General features: G+C 38.9%; 1 protein-coding gene across 2 annotated transcripts in view; it reads left to right on the forward strand.

The window, feature by feature from the left end:
• Nucleotides 1-19,659, forward strand: part of LOC133540752 (collagen alpha-1(XXIV) chain) — a 286,309-nt gene that overhangs the window by 226,965 nt on the left and 39,685 nt on the right. For both annotated transcript variants that reach the window (XR_009803719.1, XM_061883645.1), the window contains exons 38-43: nt 10,090-10,143; nt 10,232-10,339; nt 13,343-13,396; nt 15,945-15,998; nt 17,183-17,239; nt 18,943-18,996. Coding sequence is in view for 1 of the 2 variants with exons in the window: in XM_061883645.1 (XP_061739629.1) it covers nt 10,090-10,143; nt 10,232-10,339; nt 13,343-13,396; nt 15,945-15,998; nt 17,183-17,239; nt 18,943-18,996 (381 nt within the window). In the remaining variant the exon portion in view is untranslated. The remainder of the gene's footprint in view (nt 1-10,089; nt 10,144-10,231; nt 10,340-13,342; nt 13,397-15,944; nt 15,999-17,182; nt 17,240-18,942; nt 18,997-19,659) is intronic.

Here is a 19,659-nt window from a genome sequence, read left to right on the forward strand (position 1 = left end):
ATGATTTGCCTGAGCGGCTAGGAGACACAGAGAGTAACAAGGGGTAGAAAATGGATTAGAAAGAACAGATTTTAAAAAGTAATAATTTAAAAAAAAAATAATAAAACTAATATATATATATAGTTTATTATTATTATTATTTTAATTTTATTTTTATGTTTTCACTTGGGACTTCCCACGGGCCGGATTTTGGATGCTGGGCCGTAGTTGGGGGACCCCTGCTGTAGACCACAGGTGTCAATCTTACATCAAGCCTGCAACTATAATTTTATATGGCCCGCGAAAGCCTAAAAAATAATGTGTCAGTAAGGCATTTAATAATTTTTGATTATTGTATCTCAATTTTGACAGGAAAACATTTAATACCAGCAAATACAGTTCTTCACTCAATGCTTTTTGATATAACTATCTAGTCCAAGCTTTTATTTTGTCATTGAAACCATTTTCAGATTAAGGTTTACATCAGCTGAATTTAAATATCTGCTCACCATATTTTACTTCTGATTTCATAGCATGTTTTAAATCAGTTTGTAGCTAAACAACAATAATAATCAACTGAAAGGGCATATGTGTAATAGTCAGTCCCTCCATGATTTTGCAGAACTTTTTTGTGATTGTTGATATCTCAAACGCCTATTTTCGCTGCAGCATTTCAAAAAGTTGCCGCGAAATCGGGGATGACAGTTGCGTTGCTTTTAAACGCTGCTGTGATGAATTTGAATGGCGAAAATTTCATTTTCTTTTGGCCAAAATTTGCAGGCCTAATTGCGAGGCAGCGCATGATTTCAAGGGATCTGTTAAATCATGAATTTGCGCGATTGCAACATCGTGAAATCCTGTAGCGACTGATTCATATTATTAAGTGGCCTCTCGGAAGTTTCCGTGGCTTCCATGGTTAGAATGTTCTCCAGCCAATCGCAGGGCACAAACAACCATTCAAATTTGATCAATTTGCAGTATCATGCTTTAAACCACGCTTTCAAAAAGCTGCGCACTACAAAACGTGCTCATTGTAACAATTAATTCTGACTTCATTTTAGGACAAAAAAAAATCACAAATTGTTTAATTATTTTTTGTTTTGTAGGTCAAAGTGTTTAATATATTGTGTTCTTGAGTTTATATTGCTGATCAATTTCAATGTATTGTTATTTATTGAGTTTATTTAATTGTTGTGTTTTTCAGTATCAAATGGTTCAACTCGGTCAAAAAATGTTAACTGTATACCTTAAATAGGGATTTAATATTTTTAAAATTTTAGGCAAATTGATACAGTTTAAATATTTTCTAGTACAGACTAAAAAATAATGTTAAAGGGGAACTGCGCCTCTTTTGAATTTTGCCTGTCATTCACAATTTGTTTTATTTTGATCTAATTTGTAGGAGGGAACAAGCAATGCATCTCATGAGAGCAATCCATTCCGCCTCTAAATCACTCTAAAATGCACCCAAAAATCGTTAACAAATAAATAACAATACAATACAAACAAACTTATAACACTTTTATAAACAATTTATTCTATTAATAGTCTCGGTGTATGGATGCGGGGGGACACAATGTTTTCTTCTTTCTAACGGGGGCGTACCAGAAAATAATTCTTAATTAATATAACGTCTGCAGGCTAACAACTAAGCTACCGTGCAACCTACTCCTCTCTCGTACGTTTTGGTCCAAATGGACACTTTTGGAGACCCACATATATGCAGCGTCCCCTTCTGTACCTCGCCCCGGCTCCATCTTAAATGATAAATGATAAATGGGTTGTACTTGTATAGCGCTTTTCTACCTTCAAGGTACTCAAAGCGCTTTGACACTACTTCCACATTTACCCATTCACACACACTAATTCACACAATGATTGATGGAGCTGCCATGCAAGGCGCTAACCAGCACCCATCAGGACCACGGGTGAAGTGTCTTGCTCAAGGACACAACGAACGTGGCGAAGTTGGTACTAGGTGCGGATTGAACCAGGGACCCTCGGGTTGCGCACGGCCACTGTTCCACTGCGGGTGTTACATAAAAATCCTTAAAGGGGATCTGCACTTGTTTTGTTTTTTTTTGCCTATCGTTCACAATCATTATGAAAGACATGATGATGGATGGATTTTTTTAATGCATTTTAAATATTAATTAAATTAAATCAAATGTCCGGTTACAATGGAGCCCATGGAAGTTGCTCTATTCCGCCTAAAAAGCCCTTAAAAAAACATCCAAACGCCTTCATTAGGGTTTTATATACATGATGTAGGTATATCCAGTATGCAATGTAGTAACAAGCACATTTATAATAACATTTATTATTTACGTATTTTAATCATTTTAGGTGTACGTGGCTCAATAATTTCAAAAAGGCGTCACCACATTTGTTTATTTCCCCTTCACTGATTATTACTCACTGCATACGTTATGAGAGCTAACAAACATAATAAAGCATCACTTACTGTACAAGGTCTGCTGTAATCAGAATGGCGACTGCTGGGAAGTTCAAATATTCCCATTTAGATGAAGAATGACTCAAAATACTTGCAAAGAAAAGGGGTGGGGAACGCAAGCTTTTTGTGTGGTTCTCGCCAGTTCCAGGTCATAAATGGCAGTCATGGTGTCCCAACTTGTCGGATTATATCACCAGCCACCTTCTGTCCAGGTGAGACACACGATTTATGATCTGCTATAAACTTACAGGGAGCAGGGAAGCGAGGAAGCAGTAGACCTTTTGATGATGTAAACAATGGCACGCAGGAAGTGATCACGGTGCCGCTTCAAATAGTTTATCTGTGTTAGCGTTTATAACAATATCACTAACACTTGGTTGATATTCAAGTCACGAAATGTAAATGGAGTATTGTTGCCGCTTTTTGAATGGTTAGTTATTGGATTTTATGGGCCAAATAGTGGTGCTCCCATCGGCTCTTTTATATATGTTTATTTGATATTTAGAATGCAAAAAAAAAAAAATCCATCCGTCGCCATGTGTTTTATAACAAATGTGAATGATAGGCAAAATAAAATAAAGAAAATGTTGTTCCCCTTTAAAGGAAGCAACAGAGGACGTGGATTTGTATTTCTACAAACATTTGTTTTGGTTTGTATCTCTCCACAGTTGCCAATTATTCAAATTATATTAGCTTTCATGGTACATGAATTAGGGCAGCACGGTGAAAGGGGGGTTAGTGCGTCTGCTTCACAATACGAAGGTCCTGAGTAGTCCTGAGTTCAATCCCGGGCTCGGGATCTTTCTGTGTGGAGTTTGCATGTCCTCCCCGTGAATGCGTGGGTTCCCTCCGGGTACTCCAGCTTCTTCCCACCTCCAAAGACATGCACCTGGGGATAGGTTGATTGGCAACACTAAATTGGCCCTAGTGTGTGAATGTGAGTGTGAATGTTGTCTTTCTATCTGTGTTGGCCCTATGATGAGGTGGCGAATTGTCCATGGTGTACGCCGCCTTCCGCCCGAATGCAGCTGAGATAGGCCTCCAGCGACTCAAAAGGGACAAACGGTAGAAAATGGATGGATGGTTTCATGAATTAAACTAAAAATGCATTTGGCATATTGGTGTCAACAGAAATATTATTACATTTAGGAGAAGAAGAAAAAAGGGGACAGTACAAACCAGCAGAGGTCAGCATTCACTACAAAAAAACACAGCATTAATGGGTAATAATTTGAGTCGCTTCTGTCCTCTGAAATTGTACTTGTGTGTTCTGGGGTTTACAGATTCTGATCTAACTTAGACTTAGACCTAGACAAACTTTAATGATCCACACGGGAAATTGTTGCACACATTAGCTCAGTTACAAATGATGGAAAGGACAATGCAGGTATAAAATAGACTAAAAGCAATATAAAATATAACATATATACGTAATATTTACATAATATATGTGCAGTATAGGATATATACTGATATATTACAAACCCCGTTTCCATATGAGTTGGGAAATTGTGTTAGATGTAAATATAAACGGAATACAATGATTTGCAAATTATTTTAAACCCATATTCAATTGAATGCACTTTGCATCAGTCCATCTTAGATTATCTCGGGCCCAGAGAAGCCGGCAGCGTTTCTGGATGTTGTTGATGAATGGCTTTCGCTTTGCATAGTAGAGCTTACAGATGTAGCGACAAACTGTATTTAGTGACAGTGGTTTTCTGAAGTGTTCCTGAGCCCATGTGGTGATATCCTTTAGAGATTGATGTCGGTTTTTGATACAGTGCCGTCTGAGGGATCGAAGGTCACGGTCATTCATTGTTGGTTTCCGGCCATGCCGCTTACATGGAGTAATTTTTCCAGATTCTCCGAACCTTTTGAGGATATTATGGAACGTAAATGTTGAAATCCCTAAATTTCTTGCAATTGCACTTTGAGAAACGTTGTTCTTAAACTGTTTGACTATTTGCTCACGCAGTTGTGGACAAAGGGGTGTACCTCGCCCCATCCTTTCTTGTGAATGACTGAGCATTTTTTGGGAAGCTGTTTTTATACCCAATCATGGCACCTACCTATTCCCAATTAGCCTGCCCACCTGTGGGATGTTGCAGGATGAGCAGTCCTCAACTTTATCAGTATTTATTGCCACCTTTCCCAACTTCTTTGTCACGTGTTGCTGGCATCAAATTCTAAAGTTAATGATTGTTTGAAAAAAAAAAAAATGTTTATCAGTTTGAACATCAAACATGTTGTCTTTGTAGCATATTCAACTGAATATGGGTTGAAAATGATTTGCAAATCATTGTATTCCGTTTATATTTACATCTAACACAATTTCCCAACTCATATGGAAACGGGGTTTGTATTATATTATATGTTCATATCATATATACAAGATGTAACAATTAACATGTACAGTATTACAGTATATGTAACAGCTGCAACATAAAATAGAGAGTAAATCCAGCAGAAAATATACATTATAAACAAAGAGAAGTAGCAAACATAGAAGGTGTCAGGTAATAGACATCATCTATTGCTGTATGGCGAGTGATTATACAGCTGGATGGAGTGCGGAATGAAGGAGTTCTTGAATCAAACTCTGTGGGAACGAAGCTGAAGGAGCCTGTTGGAGTATGAACTCCGCTCTGCCTCGATTGTCTGGTGAAGTGGGTGGGCAGGATAGTCCATGATGGCCAGCAGTTTGTCCAGTGTCCCCCCTGTCCCTCACTGACACAAACTCGGGGTGCTTGAGGTCTGGGAGGTCCCCAAGTCAGTGCACTGTACTATTGCAAAGCTCCCGTGGAACTGAGTTGCCTAAACAGTTTAACTGCACAAAAATTTAAACCCAACAATTAACGTTTTTAATCAGATTAATCGCAAGGACGCTTTGGATAGTTTCGATGAAGCATAATTAAATATGATTGATTTTTATTCTACGTCAATCGTGTTTAATTTTGCATGAGCAAAGACACTTAAGAAAGAAGCAATATTTCCCCGTAACAGTGTTATTAATCTATTGTGTAACACCTGAGTGTGAATCATACTTTGTCAATCAACTGTTCCGTCATGGGGTTTTTTGCACTTAAAGACCTACTGAAACCCACTACTACCAACTACGCAGTCTTATATATCAATGATGAAATATTAACATTCCAACACATACCAATACGGCCTTTTTAGTTTACTAAATTGCAATTTTAAAATTCCCGGGAGTTTCGTCTTGAAATCGTCGTGTAATGATGACGTGTATGCAAGACTTCACAGGTTTTAAGGAAATATGAGTGCTACGCACACACACAGCTAAAAGTCATCTGCTTTAACGGCATAATTACACAGTATTTTGGAGATCTGTGTTGCTGAATCTTTTGCAATTCCTTCAATTAATATTGGAGAATTCAAAGTAGAAAGATTGAGTTGGGAAGCTTTAGCCTTTAGCCACACAAACACACGGTGATTCCTTGTTTAAAATTCCTAGAGGTGAAACTTTTCTATGGATCACAGCGCGGTCAAGCGAACATGAATCACGACCAAATGTCAACCAGCAGGTTTCGGTGAGAAAATTGTGGTAAAAAGTCGCTTTTTACCGGAGATCAGCTGAGCTTGTGCCGTCCATAGCTGCCGTCGACTCCCCTGAGACAACGCGCGGCAACACACCCGTAGACACACACTTATGACTATCAGGTACTGTTAAACTCACTAAAACACTAGCAACACAATAGAGACATAAGGGATTTCTCAGAATTATCCTACTAAATGTGTCTAAAAACATCAGAATCCGTCCCAATGCAATCGCGTTTTTTTTTTTTTTTACTTTTTTTTTTCTTTACTAGTCCGTCGCTATCAATATCCTCAAACACGAATCTTTCATCCCCGCTCAAATTAATAGGGAAATTGTTGTTTTCTCGGTCCGAATAGCACTTTTTGTTGGAGGCTACAATTAAAATCAATGTGATTATGTGAGGAGCCATCAACATGTTACGTCATCGTCTGCGACTTCCAGTAGAGGCAGGGCTTTTCTCTTAGCACCGAAAGTTGCAAACTTTATCGTGGATGTTCTCTACTAAATCCTTTCAGCAAAAATATACCAATATCGCGAAATGATCAAGTATGACACATAGAATGGAGCTGATATCCCAGTTCAAATAAAAACATCTCATTTCAGTAGGCCTTCAAATTTCCTATTGACATAATCCAATGTGCTGTTTAGTGCCCTTCTTTATTGACTTGTATGTTTCTGCAGGATTGTATTAATTTGGATAAACGTGTATATTTAGACATTCCTAAACACAACACAAGTGGTTTCTAATGTGCTCTTATATCGAGGTTTGAATCAGAGCTGCCAATTGCACTGTTGGGCATGAAGAATTGCATGTAAAATGTCAATAAATGAATGACAATGCGCTGTTACTGTTAGGGCTGTCAAACGATTAAAAGATTTAATAACATTTTGTTCATAGTTAACTCAAAATTACTTGCGATTATTCACAGATAATGGAATTTTTCATCATTAATAAGTGTACCCAAGACAGGAAATGTTGAAGTTTTTAATACCATAACTGGACAATTAGTTTGCTATGATTAAATGTATTTTAAACCTCATGCCTTTTTAAACAGAGCACCACAAAAGGGTCAAAGCCACGCTATAATGACAATTTAAAAGAATATATGCACCTCCAAGTCCGAGTCCATGGTTCTCGCATGGAAAAGGGTGGAGTGCCATCTCCGGGTTGGGGAAGAGATCTTCAAGTACTTAGGAGTTTTGTTCACGAGTGAGGGAAGAGTGGATCGTGAGATCAACAGATTGATGCTGCGTCTTCAGCAAAGCGAACGCTGTATCAATCCGTTGTGATGAAGAAGGAGTTGAGCCGGAAGACAAAGCTCTCAATTTACCGGTCGATCTAAGTTCCCATCCTCACCTATGGTCATGAGCTTTGGGTTATGACTGAAAGGACAAGATCACGGGTACAAGCGGCCGAAATGAGTTTCCTCCGCCGGGTGGGGGGTTTCTCCCTTAGAAATAGGGTGAGAAGCTCTGCAATCCGGGTGGAGTTCAAAGTAAAGCCGCTGCTCCTCCACATCGAGAGGGGCCAGATGAGGTGATTTGGGCATCTGATCAGAAAGTCACCCGAACGCCTCCCTAGGGAGGTGTTTAGGGCACGTCCGACCCAGGACACGTTGGGAAGATGTCTCCCGGCTGGCCTGGGAACGCCCTAGGAAGTGGCTGAGGAGAGGGAAGTCTGGGCTTCTCTGCTTAGGCTGCTGCCCCCACGACCCGACCACGGATAAGCGGAAGAAAAAATGGATGGATATGCAGTGTGTGGTGTTTTGCTAGATTTAGTTTTTTGTAGGAATACATCATTTAAATTCCTGCTGTATGAGCACTTGCATTCAGAGGCCGAGGTACAATTCCATGTTTAGATACCAGTTTCACACATTATTATGTGGATTGTTATGATCATGGTTTGATTTTCAAAGATGTTTGGTAAGGTAATTTGTGATTTTTGTACCTGAATAAACTCTTGTGATATTCCGTACATTACATGTTGTATAAGTTAATAGTAGCAATGGCTTTCGAGTTAATAGTTCTATAATGTACCCTTTTCTTTGGCATTTCTGCTCGCTATTTTCCCGCTTGTGGCTCATCAGTAACCAGTGAACGCAGCAACATTTGTCTGCCCGAAGTTCAGAAAAGACGCATACATGTTGATTAAAACAAAAAATTAAAGGGTTTTATAGTGAACACATTATTGTTGCGTTAACTTTGACAGTCTGAATCACTTTAATGTATTCCCAGCCCCTTTCTTCTCCCTCATTGATAAAAAAACAAAAAAAAACATTAATGTAGTTTTAGTGCTGGGCTGATAATTTTACATACGGTGATTGATTCTTGATCAGGGTTCCGCCCGGAACATGTTCTACTTTAACTTCCATTCAGCCATTTTCTACCGCGTATTCCCTTCGGGGTCGCGGCGGGCGCTGGAGCCTATCTCAGCTACAATCGGGCGGAAGGCGGTATACACTCTGGACGAGTCGCCACCTCATTGCAGGGCCAGCACAGATAGACAGACAACATTCACACTCACATTCACACATGTTAAATTTGTTGTTATGCACTAAAAAACATAGATAGTTAAACAATATATTTCCAGTACAAAAAATGCATTACGTTAAATATAAGTTTGATTTAAAAAGTATAAATATATTTTGACATGATGTGGTCCTGATGGCTTCATCTGGCCGGGATCTTCAGCTCTCACTGCATCGGTTCACAGCCGAGTGTGAAGCGACTGGGATGACAATCAGCACCTCCAAGTCCGAGTCCATGGTTCTCGCCCGGAAAAGGGTGAAGTGCCTTCTCCAGGTTTGGGGAGGAGACCCTGCCCCAAGTGGAGGAGTTAAAGGACCTCGGAGTCTTGTTCACGAGTGAGGGAAGAGTGAATTGTGAGATCGACAGGCGGATCGGTGCGGCTTCTTCAGTAATGCAGATGTTGTATCGAGCCATTGTGGTGAAGGAGCTGAGCCGGAAGGCAAAGCTCTCAATTTACCAGTCGATCTATGTTCCCATCCTCACCTATGGTCATGAGCTTTGGGTCATGACCGAAAGAACAAGATCACGGGTACAAGCGGCCAAAATGAGTTTCCTCCGCCGGGTGGCGGGGCTCTCCCTTAGAGATAGGGTGAGAAGCTCTGTCATCCGGGAGGAACTCAAAGTAAAGCCGCTGCTCCTCCTTATAGAGAGGAGCCAGATGAGGTGGTTCGGGCATCTGGTCAGGATGCCACCCGAACGCCTCCCTAGGGAGGTGTTTAGGGCATGTCCGACCGGTAGGAGGCCATGGGGAAGACCCAGGACACGTTGGGAAGACTATGTCTCCCGGCTGGCCTGGGAACGCCTCGGGATCCCCCGGGAAGAGCTGGACGAAGTGGCTGGGGAGAGGAAAGTCTGGACTTCCCTGCTTGGCTGCTGCCCCCGCAACCCGACCTCGGATAAGCAGAAGAAGATGGATGGATGGATGGATAAATAAAGTACAAAAATATTGTAATTCTAGTTAGGACCCCAATTTAGCTTGGTCATGGTCTTAATCAAGGTGTCTTTATCGGGACATGACCAACAAAACAACTTATAGGGAGCATAGTGACTCTATTGTCACTATTATGTTAGATCATGAATAATTACCATGAATTGATTAACGTGGACCCCGACTTAAACAAGTTGAAAAACCTATTCGGGTGTTACCATTTAGTGGTCAGTTGTACGGAATATGTACTGAACTGTGCAATCTACTAATAAAAGTATCAATCAATCAATCAATCAATCAAAAAAGGTCCACTATGGACTGGACTTTCACAATATTATGCTAGACCCACTCGACTTCCATTGCATTCTATTGCGGTCCTCTCCAAGGTTTCTCATAGTCATTCTCATTGACATCCCACTGGGTTGTGAGTTTTTCCTTGCCCATATGTGGGATCTGAACCGAGGATGTCGTTGTGGCTTGTGCAGCCCTTTGAGACACTTGTGATTTAGGGCTATATAAATAAGCATTGATCAATTGATAGTGAGATACTGACCTAATAATAGTAAGATGTATATGATGTTATCAATACATTCAATTCTGTGCATGGTATTTATCTAAAACAACTTATGTTTACAGGGGCCAGAAGGAAAACTGGGAGCCCAGGGAAACAGGGGACGGAGTGGAAAGAAGGTTAATAAACAAAGATATTACAGAAAAGTACAATTGTTCTACCCCTTTAGGTCAAATATGATGCTAACAGAAGTGTGACTCTGTCCAGGGTGAGAGGGGTCCTCTTGGCATTGTTGGTGAACCTGGTGATCGTGGAGACATCGGCCAGCCAGGCGAGGCAGCGCTAAAAGGGACCAGAGGAACTCGAGGCCCTCCAGTTCGTTCCTATTTTTCTTCAACTTGCATGATTACCATTTTTTTCATATATGGCTTTAAGGGTCTGGTCAACTGGCTCCCTAACTGTTGAATTATGAGTTCACCATGTGTATCAGCGCAGAACACCTTGGACTTGAACTCAGACTTGAATATATCACACCTTTTTAGCAATTAAGTTAGAATACAACATATTTCTTGCTATGGTATGGTAAAGTATGATTTATCAGTGCAGACAAGTGACATCAAGGAACATCACATGGTCACACTTACACAATTCAGCACCAAAATAAGTCCATGTCTTCTACTGATAATTCATTCACATCATATATTTTACTTGTGGAGACGTATAATAACATAACATGCTCACGTTTTGTCATTTAAAGTGTTTTAATTTTAAATGAAGAGCTTGTGTTTAAATGTCACCATTTTCTAATTAAAGAGGGAAGATTGAAGAATTTGTAGCCAATGGATAGATAACTTACACAGTAATGACCAAAACAAAAAGGCGTTGATAAATAAGAGTTAAGAAAAAAAACAGTTGCAGAATATAGCGTGGAAAATTTGAGCAAATAAAAACTAACTATTAAAGATGTTAGTGCAAGTTCTCCCACTTAAAATGATGACAGAGGTCTGTAATTTTCATCATAGGTACACTTCAACTGTGAGAGACAGGAATTCACATGGTAGGAATTTTAAATAATTTATTTGTAAATTGTGGTGGAAAATAAGTATTTGGTCAACCATTCAAAGTTCTCACTGATGGAAGGAGGTTTTGGCTCAAAAGCTCACGATACATTGTCCCATTCATTCTTTCCTTAACACGGATCAATCGTCCTGTCCCCTTAGCAGAAAAACAGCCCCAAAGCATGATGTTTACACCCATATGCTTCACAGTAGGTATGGTGTTCTTGGGATGCAACTCAGTACTCTTCTTCCTCCAAACACGACGAGTTGACTTTATACCAAAAAGTTCTATTTTGGTTTCATCTGACCACATGCCATTCTCCGAATCCTCTGCCGTATCATCCATGTATCCATTTTGGTACAAACTCAATTCGTCGTGTTTGGAGGAAGAAGAATACCGAGTTGCATCCCAAGAACACCACACCTACTGTGAAGCATGGGGGTGGAAACATAATGCTTTGGGGCTATTTTTCTGCTAAGGGGACAGGATGATTGATCCGTGTTAAGGAAAGAATAAATGGGACCATGTATCGTGAGATTTTGAGCCAAAACCTCCTTCCATCAGTGAGAGCTTTGAATGGTTGACCAAATACCTTTAAATTCCACCATAATTTACAAATAAATTCTTTAAAATTCCTACAATGTGAATTCCTGGATTTTTTTTTCACATTCTGTCTCTCACAGTTGAAGTGTACCTATGATGAAAATTACAGACCTCTGTCATCATTTTAAGTGGGAGAACTTGCACAATCGGTGGCTGACTAAATACTTTTTTGCCCCACTGTATATATATATATCTATATATATATATATATATATATATATATATATATATATATATATAGATATATATGAATTAATATTAAATATTTTCATATTTCATTAACAAATGTTAGAATAAATACGTTAAATAACTCCAGATATTAAGGATAAATGAATGAATGTTTAAATGCTTTTTGACTAAAACATACGATTCACTGCGACTCAGTGGCCTAGTGGTTAGAGTGTCCGCCCTGAGATCGGTAGGTTGAGAGTTCAAACCCCGGCAAGTCATATCAAAGACTATAAAAATGGGACCCATTACCTTACTGCTTGGCACTCAGCGTTAAGGGTCGGAATTGGGGGTTAAATCACCATAAATGATTCCCGGGCGTGGCACCGCTGCTGCCCACTGCTCCCCTCACCTCCCAGGGGGTGATCAAGGGTGATGAGTCAAATGCAGAGAATAATTTCGCCACATCTAGTGTGTGTGTGAAAATCATTAGTACTTTAACTTTAATGAATACTGCATATAGATTAAAAGTGGCTGTATGCATCATGTTCAAAGTTTAAAATAAAAATATAAATAAAACCAAAATAATAAAGCAAGAGAACCACAGACTAGCTTACGTTACAATTAGCGTTTGAAGAGAACCGATTTAACATGATATAATATGTCTGTATTTGTCACAATTAGAAGTTAAACTTTGTAAGACCACTTCCGCACGGAGCCCTGTGATGAGGTGGCGACTTGTCCAGGGTGTACCCCGCCTTCCGCCCGATTGTAGATTGTAGCTGAGATAGGCGCCAGCACCCCCCGCGACCCCAAAAGGGAATAAGCGGTAGAAAATGAATGGATGGACATCCGCACGGACCAATGTTGTCTTTAATTGGCTTTCTTTTTTTGTGTCCACACACGTCGCATGCCAGCCCACAGAAGAGATTTTTGCATATACAAAGATAAAAAAATTGGATGCAGAGTTTTAACAGGTGAGCGAGACCATAAATAAATCCTGAGACTTGAACTCAGAAGAGGGCGGTTCACAATCATCGAACGCGAGCGCCCTCGAAGCATCGACTTAAGCGTGACATACAGTAGCTTCAAACAATGATGAAGGAAAGAAAATAAAAGAAGGAAAGCATCATTCATCACATTTATGGATATATACTTCATCTCTACATAACTGCCTGTCTAAATAAAAAACAAAGCAAAATTATTTCACTAAATCATGTAATGTCTGCAGTTCTCCTTCTTTTGAATACTATAAATATTCAAGCATTTTTTTTTTTTAGCTTGAAATAATCAGAAACTAAGAGGAAAAATCCAGGTGGAAAGTATCCATTTTTGAGAAAAACAGCTTTTTTGTCCAAACCTCATTTTGAACATGTTGTGATAGGTGTGGAGAAAAGATTTATCTCTCCATCGTAAAACCACAGCATGTGCGTGTGGCTGAAGCCAGGGTTATATTTAGCTAAACCGCAGTAGCGATGAAGAAAGAAAAAAACACATCTCTGAGACCTATTCACAGTTTATTTTGGTGTATTTTCTTCGTTTTTCTAGGGTCAACCTGGCGTCATGGGCATAGAAGGGCAACCGGGATTGGCAGGCTACACAGTGAGTTGTTCTACTTGTGCTTTCTATACGAACATATCTGCACAATGCGCACAAACATTCAGTATTGGTCCAAAGTTTACATACGCTTGTGAAGGACATCATGTCAACGCTGTCTCGATTTTCCAATGAGTTTTCTTCCTGTTCGTGGCAGTGACAAAACTGCGCCATGCACTTTATACTTACGAACAATTGTCTGCACAGTTGCTCTTGGGACCTTAAGCTGCTTTGAAATGGCTCCAAATGACTTTCTTCACTTGTTCAAGTCAACAATTTGTTTTGTTTTTTAAATCGGTGTGGAGTTCTTTTGACTTTCCTATTGTCGCGTTTGTAACGGAGTCTAATGGCTGGATCACAAGAGCTCTATCTAAATGGGCAAATAAGTCAACAGGTGTTGTCAATCATAATCACTCACATCATTGGTATGTTTTCATCCACAAAACCATTCTGGTTTTCAACCCATCTTATCTGTTTTGTCTTTTAACAAAAAAAAAATAAGGACGTCACAATCTTCGTTCAAGGAATGTTCTGCAATTTGTCATCCCCAAAGTAAGAACTGAACTGGGCAAGAAAGCATTTAGGTTTTCAGCACCGAAGGCTTGGAATAACCTACAATCGAATATTCAACTTCAAACCCTTGTTACATTGAATAAGTTTAAAGCTTCTGTGAAAGGATTGCAGTCTACCTTGTGTGTATGCACATGTGTCATGTGAGCAAGTTTTAATGTTGTAAATGTGATGTTTTATGTGTTGTTTACTGTTTTTAATGTAACCTTGCTGCTGCCCTCTTGGCCAGGTCTCCCTTGGAAAAGAGATCTTTGCTCTCAATGGAATTTTACCTGGTTAAATAAAGGCTAAATAAATAAACATAAAGTTAAGAGGCCATGCCATGAAGATTATTTGATATGATTGTAACTTTTCTATATCACCAACATTGACAGTGTGTGTTGCTGTATGTATACTTTTGACCCAGCAGATTTGCTCACATATTCAGTAGACCCATAATAAATTCATAAAAGAACCAAACTTTATGAATGTTTTTGTGACAAACAAGTATGTGCTCCAATCATCCATTCATCCATCCATTTTCTACCGCTTGTCCCGTTCGGGGTCTATCAGAAAAAATTAAGGGTTCTGGAAATGATTGGAATCTCAAGACAGCCATGACATTATGTTCTTTACAAGTAGAGATGTCCGATAATGGCTTTTTTGCTGATATCTGATATTCCGATATTGTCCAACTCTTAATTACCGATTCTGATATCAACTGATACCGATATAGGGGGGGAAGCGGGTAGCGGGGGGTGTATATTATAGCGTCCCGGAAGAGTTAGTGCTGAAGGGGTTCTGGGTATTTGTTCTGTTGTGTTTATGTTGTGTTACGGTGTGGATGTTCTCCCGAAATGTGTTTGTCATTCTTGTTTGGTGTGGGTTCACAGTGTGGTGCATATTTGTAACAGTGGTAAAGTTTTTTAAGTCACACCCTCAGTGTGAACTGTATGGCTGTTGACTAAGTATGCAGTGCATTCACTTGTGTGTGTGAAAATCCGTAGATATTATGTGACTGGGCTGGCACGCAAAGGTAGTGACTTTAAGGTTTATTGGCGCTCTGTAATTCTCCCTACGTCCGTGTATGACTCCATACAGCGATGTTTTAAAAAGTCGAACATTTTTACTTTTTGAAACCGATGCCGATAATTTCCGTTATTACATTTTAAAGCATTTATCGGCCATTAATATCGCAGTCCGATATTATACGACATCTCTATTTACAAGTGTATGTAAACTTTTGACCACAACTGTATGATAAGTCGGTGATATTCAGTGCAACTGATAATTTTAAAACATGTGGTGTATCAGAAACGTGCAAGACATATCAGAAAAGTTCCAGGACTGTTGATCGCGTTCTTAAATATGAAGGCAAGTTCAATCAACCAACACGTCAACAACCTCAATCGTTAAGCAGACGGAAAAAGGTGAGAGTTGTGGTAGGACACAATACTCACAATGTCCAGAGCGTCCAACAGTTCCTGGCAAAGAAGACCGCCGTGCTGTATGATGTTTCCTCTTGTCATCAAGGGTCGTGGACGACATCAAGATGGCCTTGTCAACGAGGGAGGCCGAAAGAATCCTTCCATGAGTGCTTGAGGGTTGGCAAGGAAGACAGGGAAAGTGCGTTAGATTCCAAGGGGGATTACCTCGAAAGGGAAAATTTGTAGTTTGTTGTTAAGATTTGAAATATAACTTTTGTGACACCAGTCCTGGAACTCTTCAGCCACAGCTCCTTAGTCTGTGTTATAGCTTAGAATTCTGGTTTGCCTCCACGAGGGACTTTGATGGCAAACATAAGATTCCTCGCACTTCCTGTTGAAGATTGTTTTTGATTGATCACTTCCCAAATGTACACATATTACAAAAGTCAATACTAGAGACGCAGACAAGAAAGTTTTACCATCAACATTTATTATTTCTCAGACCCATTTCTTTTTTTTGCTTCAGATAGTGGGGGATTTTTGGCTTCTGCTTAGCCTAATTCGTTTTCTCACTTTAGGGTCATCCTGGCAAGCCAGGGCCAATTGGACCTCCAGGGCCTAAAGGTGAAAAGGTAAAACCAGTTTTATTTTATTTTTTTATTTCATGCATAATGCCTTAGTTTGGGGATCAGCAATCCGTGGCTCTCGAGCGGCATGTGGCTCTTTAGTGCCACATGCCTTTTGTTTATTTTTAGTATGTTTTTTTGTTTGAGGACACCCATGACACAAACCCTCCCAATTGTTAGAAAGCCCACTTTTTGATATGTTTGTGTGTATGCTTCACTGATGAGAGTATTTGGTGTACTTCGTTTTGTCCTCCTACTTTCAGCAGTCCTTGAACTCACCATAGTGTGGACTGTAACGCAACAGTTCGTTTACATGCAAAATCATCCACTCCTTTTTTGTCTAATTTTGTCCACCAAAAGTTTTATGCTGTGCGTGAATGCACAAAGGTGAGCTTTGTTGATGTTATTGACTTGTTGGAGTGATAATTAGGCATATTTGGTCAGTGCATGACTGCAAGCTAATCAATGCTAACATGCTATTTAGGCCGGCTGTATGTACATATTGCATCATTATGCCTCATTTGTAGGTATATTTGAGCTCATTTAATATCCTTTACTTGTATCCTCTTTGTATATAATTTATTTTTGCATATCTCATGACACATTATCTGTATGTAATATTGGCTGCATTTCACATAGTAGTTTGTGTGCCATGTTGTTCCAGACCACAGCAAACATTGGCACCATTTCTGTCAACAAAGATTGGCAAAGATTACTTAGCTAGCCAAATATTGTAATAAATATAATAAAAGAAGACAGCCTGCCATTTCTTTTAACTTGGGCACCCACCTCTATACCTTTGGCCAGTAATTTTCAAGAGTTATCTCACCTTGTGAGTAGCCTCTGATTTACTAATGGTTTCTTATGTTGTAAAAATGTGTAGAATAAATGTTAAATTTCAACATTTCTTTCAACAAAGATTTGTTTTATCCTGCGACATATAGTAATTTTAATAGTAGGCTATTATAGCTAATGTAGACACTTACGTCATGTGTTGCCTTCATTATAAGACTTATATACGGCTTTTCAATTTTTGCGGCTCCAGAAATATTTGTTTTTTGTATTTTTGGTTCAATATGGCTCTTTCAATGTTTTGGGTTGCCGCCCCCTGAATTAGCGGAATGTATAGCCAAAGTCAATAAGTAGACATTCCACATCATGTGCTTGTCAATGTGTTTGTTCAATTCCAGGGTTATACAGGCGAGGACAATAAGACTCCAGGACGACCAGGGCCCTTAGGTGAACCAGTAGGTCTTGCTTTCCTTAAAACCTCCTTTCTGATCCTACACCCCTTTGTACTTTTCAATCCGAGCCATACAACGAGGCAAAATGTTTAATCCTTGTGCAACCTTAAAATTGACTATATACACCTATTTTTCGGTCCGCTCATAAAAGTGTCATAAGTCAGCAATAGATTCATATTTTTTTTACTTTCAACGCTTGAAATATTTCAACAATTTCAGATCTATCTGTTGATATGAAGTTGTTTTTATAGTTTTTTAGTATTTTTTAAAAATGTTTTATGGGCTTTTTTTAAATGAAAGTTGTTGTTTTTTTATGGTGGGAACATTCTAAAAATGCAATATTTCTAAAAAGAAGTTGCAGACTGGGCTATATCAGGTTTGGTAATTACAGCCTTGAATAAGTCAATAATTCATGACAACATTGATTGTTATACAGTAGACAAAAAATATTATTTTTACAGTGCTTACTAAGATAGAATAAGAGAGGAAGCAGGGTTGTTTGAGTTTATTGAATTCACACAAGTCATTTAAAAATAGCTGTCATGTTATATATATCCGACCAATATAATTTAATTGCTTGTCAGTGGTTTAATGGCAGTTAAACTCATTTACGCTCATCAAAGCTCTGAGATTGATGCTCATGGTTTTCTGGCACCATTTCAGGTTAAGGGGTGCAATTACACCAAAACAGTAGTTACTTGTGTTTTCAATCAGCAAGAATAAGATGAATTTGGTTTTCAGGGAAAATGTGCAATATACCAGGATTACAGTCAGTTAAAAAATAGATGTTAAAATGGGAGTCAATGGGGCGGCTATAGTTCAGAAAAGAAAGATATACTAAATGTTTATATCCTGTTTTAACACCGTTGCAATCAAAAACTCAAGGCAATTTTGTAAGAAAAGGAAAAAAAAGTTGTGAAAAGCTACTTGGCAACATTTTAGACTGCTAACCTTGTAACTGAACAATCATATCATATAAGGAACAGATTTAATGCCCGTTTTGGGCCCTAGGGTTTCACAAGAGTTTGTTGTTTAATCAAACCAACCATTGATGAAAGCGAGAGCCATTTATGATATCAATTAAGACATTATTTTTGAAGATGTCTATCTCACAAGAGCAATTTGGCAACTAAGGAACATTCACCTTGGTTTTAAATATGTTGCATAGTCAACTAAAACACTGCCATAAAGAAAGTTCTTCTCACGGGTTCTCGAATTGCCTCAAAGCAGAGGTCTTCAACAGTCCTTGTACTGCAGGGGTGTAGTAGACTTTAAAATTGTATTTTTTGTTTTTATTTTTTTTATATTTCCGCTGCAATTTTTCCACAAATTTAAATGTCTTCAAATACACATTTAAACATTTACACTTCTCATCCCCGGAGCCTTGCATTATGTTAAAGTGTCCCTGGTCTATATTTAAGCATTTGGTTCAGAAAAATGGATTGTTTTGTAACAAAGCAAAAAAACACAAGTAAAAGAGAGATAAGCCTACCCGCTGGTATTTTAAAGCCCAGTTTTATACAAGATACATAGGCTAAGTAAGGGGTCCTGTACCATCTCTTCATCAGTTTGGTGGTGCTTGGCCTGAAAAATCCACTTTAAAGCAAGGCTCATTGGGAAATTACACTAGCTCATGTCATTTGAAGCTCTGTTCAGATGCCACATACAATATGGGACTTTATCAAAGAACATTTGTATCCAAACAGGGTCCACCAGGAGAGCAGGGAGATCGTGGAGAGCCAGGAGATGAAGGGTATCAGGTAGAAAATACTTTAATGAATTCATTCATTTCCAGGAACGTATTCTAGATGACTTTGGGTACAAGGTAAATATAGTGAATTGCTTCACATTCACATTCACAAAATTGCAGTCAAATAGTCAGAATTTAGCATTTGCGTTTTTTATTTAAAAAACTGATCATATTTTTTTTCTCACAAAAATCTCATCTCATTTACCTTAAGTTGCAATATTTGATAAATACATAATTGTGAAATATCAAATACAGCATAATAATACAGCATACATGGATGACGGATGTGGCTTTAGATTAGGTGATGTTGTGAGATTGTGAACCCTTCAAGACTGATTGATGTATTGATTGATTGATTGATTGATTGATTGATTGATCTGTACAGTGGTCGGCAACGCGCGGCTCAGAGCCGCATGCGGCTCTTTAGCGCCGCCCTAATGGCTCTCTGGAGCTTTTTCAAAGATATATGAAAAATGGAAATGATGAGGGGAAGAAACATATTTTTTGTTTTAATTTGGTTTCTATAGGAAGACAAACATGACACAAACATCCCTAATTGCTATAAAGCACACTGTTTATATTAAACATGCTTCACTGATTCGAGTATTTGGTCAGCGCCGTTTTGTCCTACTAATTTTGGCGGTCCTTGAACTCACCCTAGTTCGTTTACATG

Source organism: Nerophis ophidion, linkage group LG22 (genome assembly GCF_033978795.1).
Source record: "Nerophis ophidion isolate RoL-2023_Sa linkage group LG22, RoL_Noph_v1.0, whole genome shotgun sequence".
NCBI classification, from domain to species: Eukaryota; Metazoa; Chordata; class Actinopteri; order Syngnathiformes; family Syngnathidae; genus Nerophis; species Nerophis ophidion.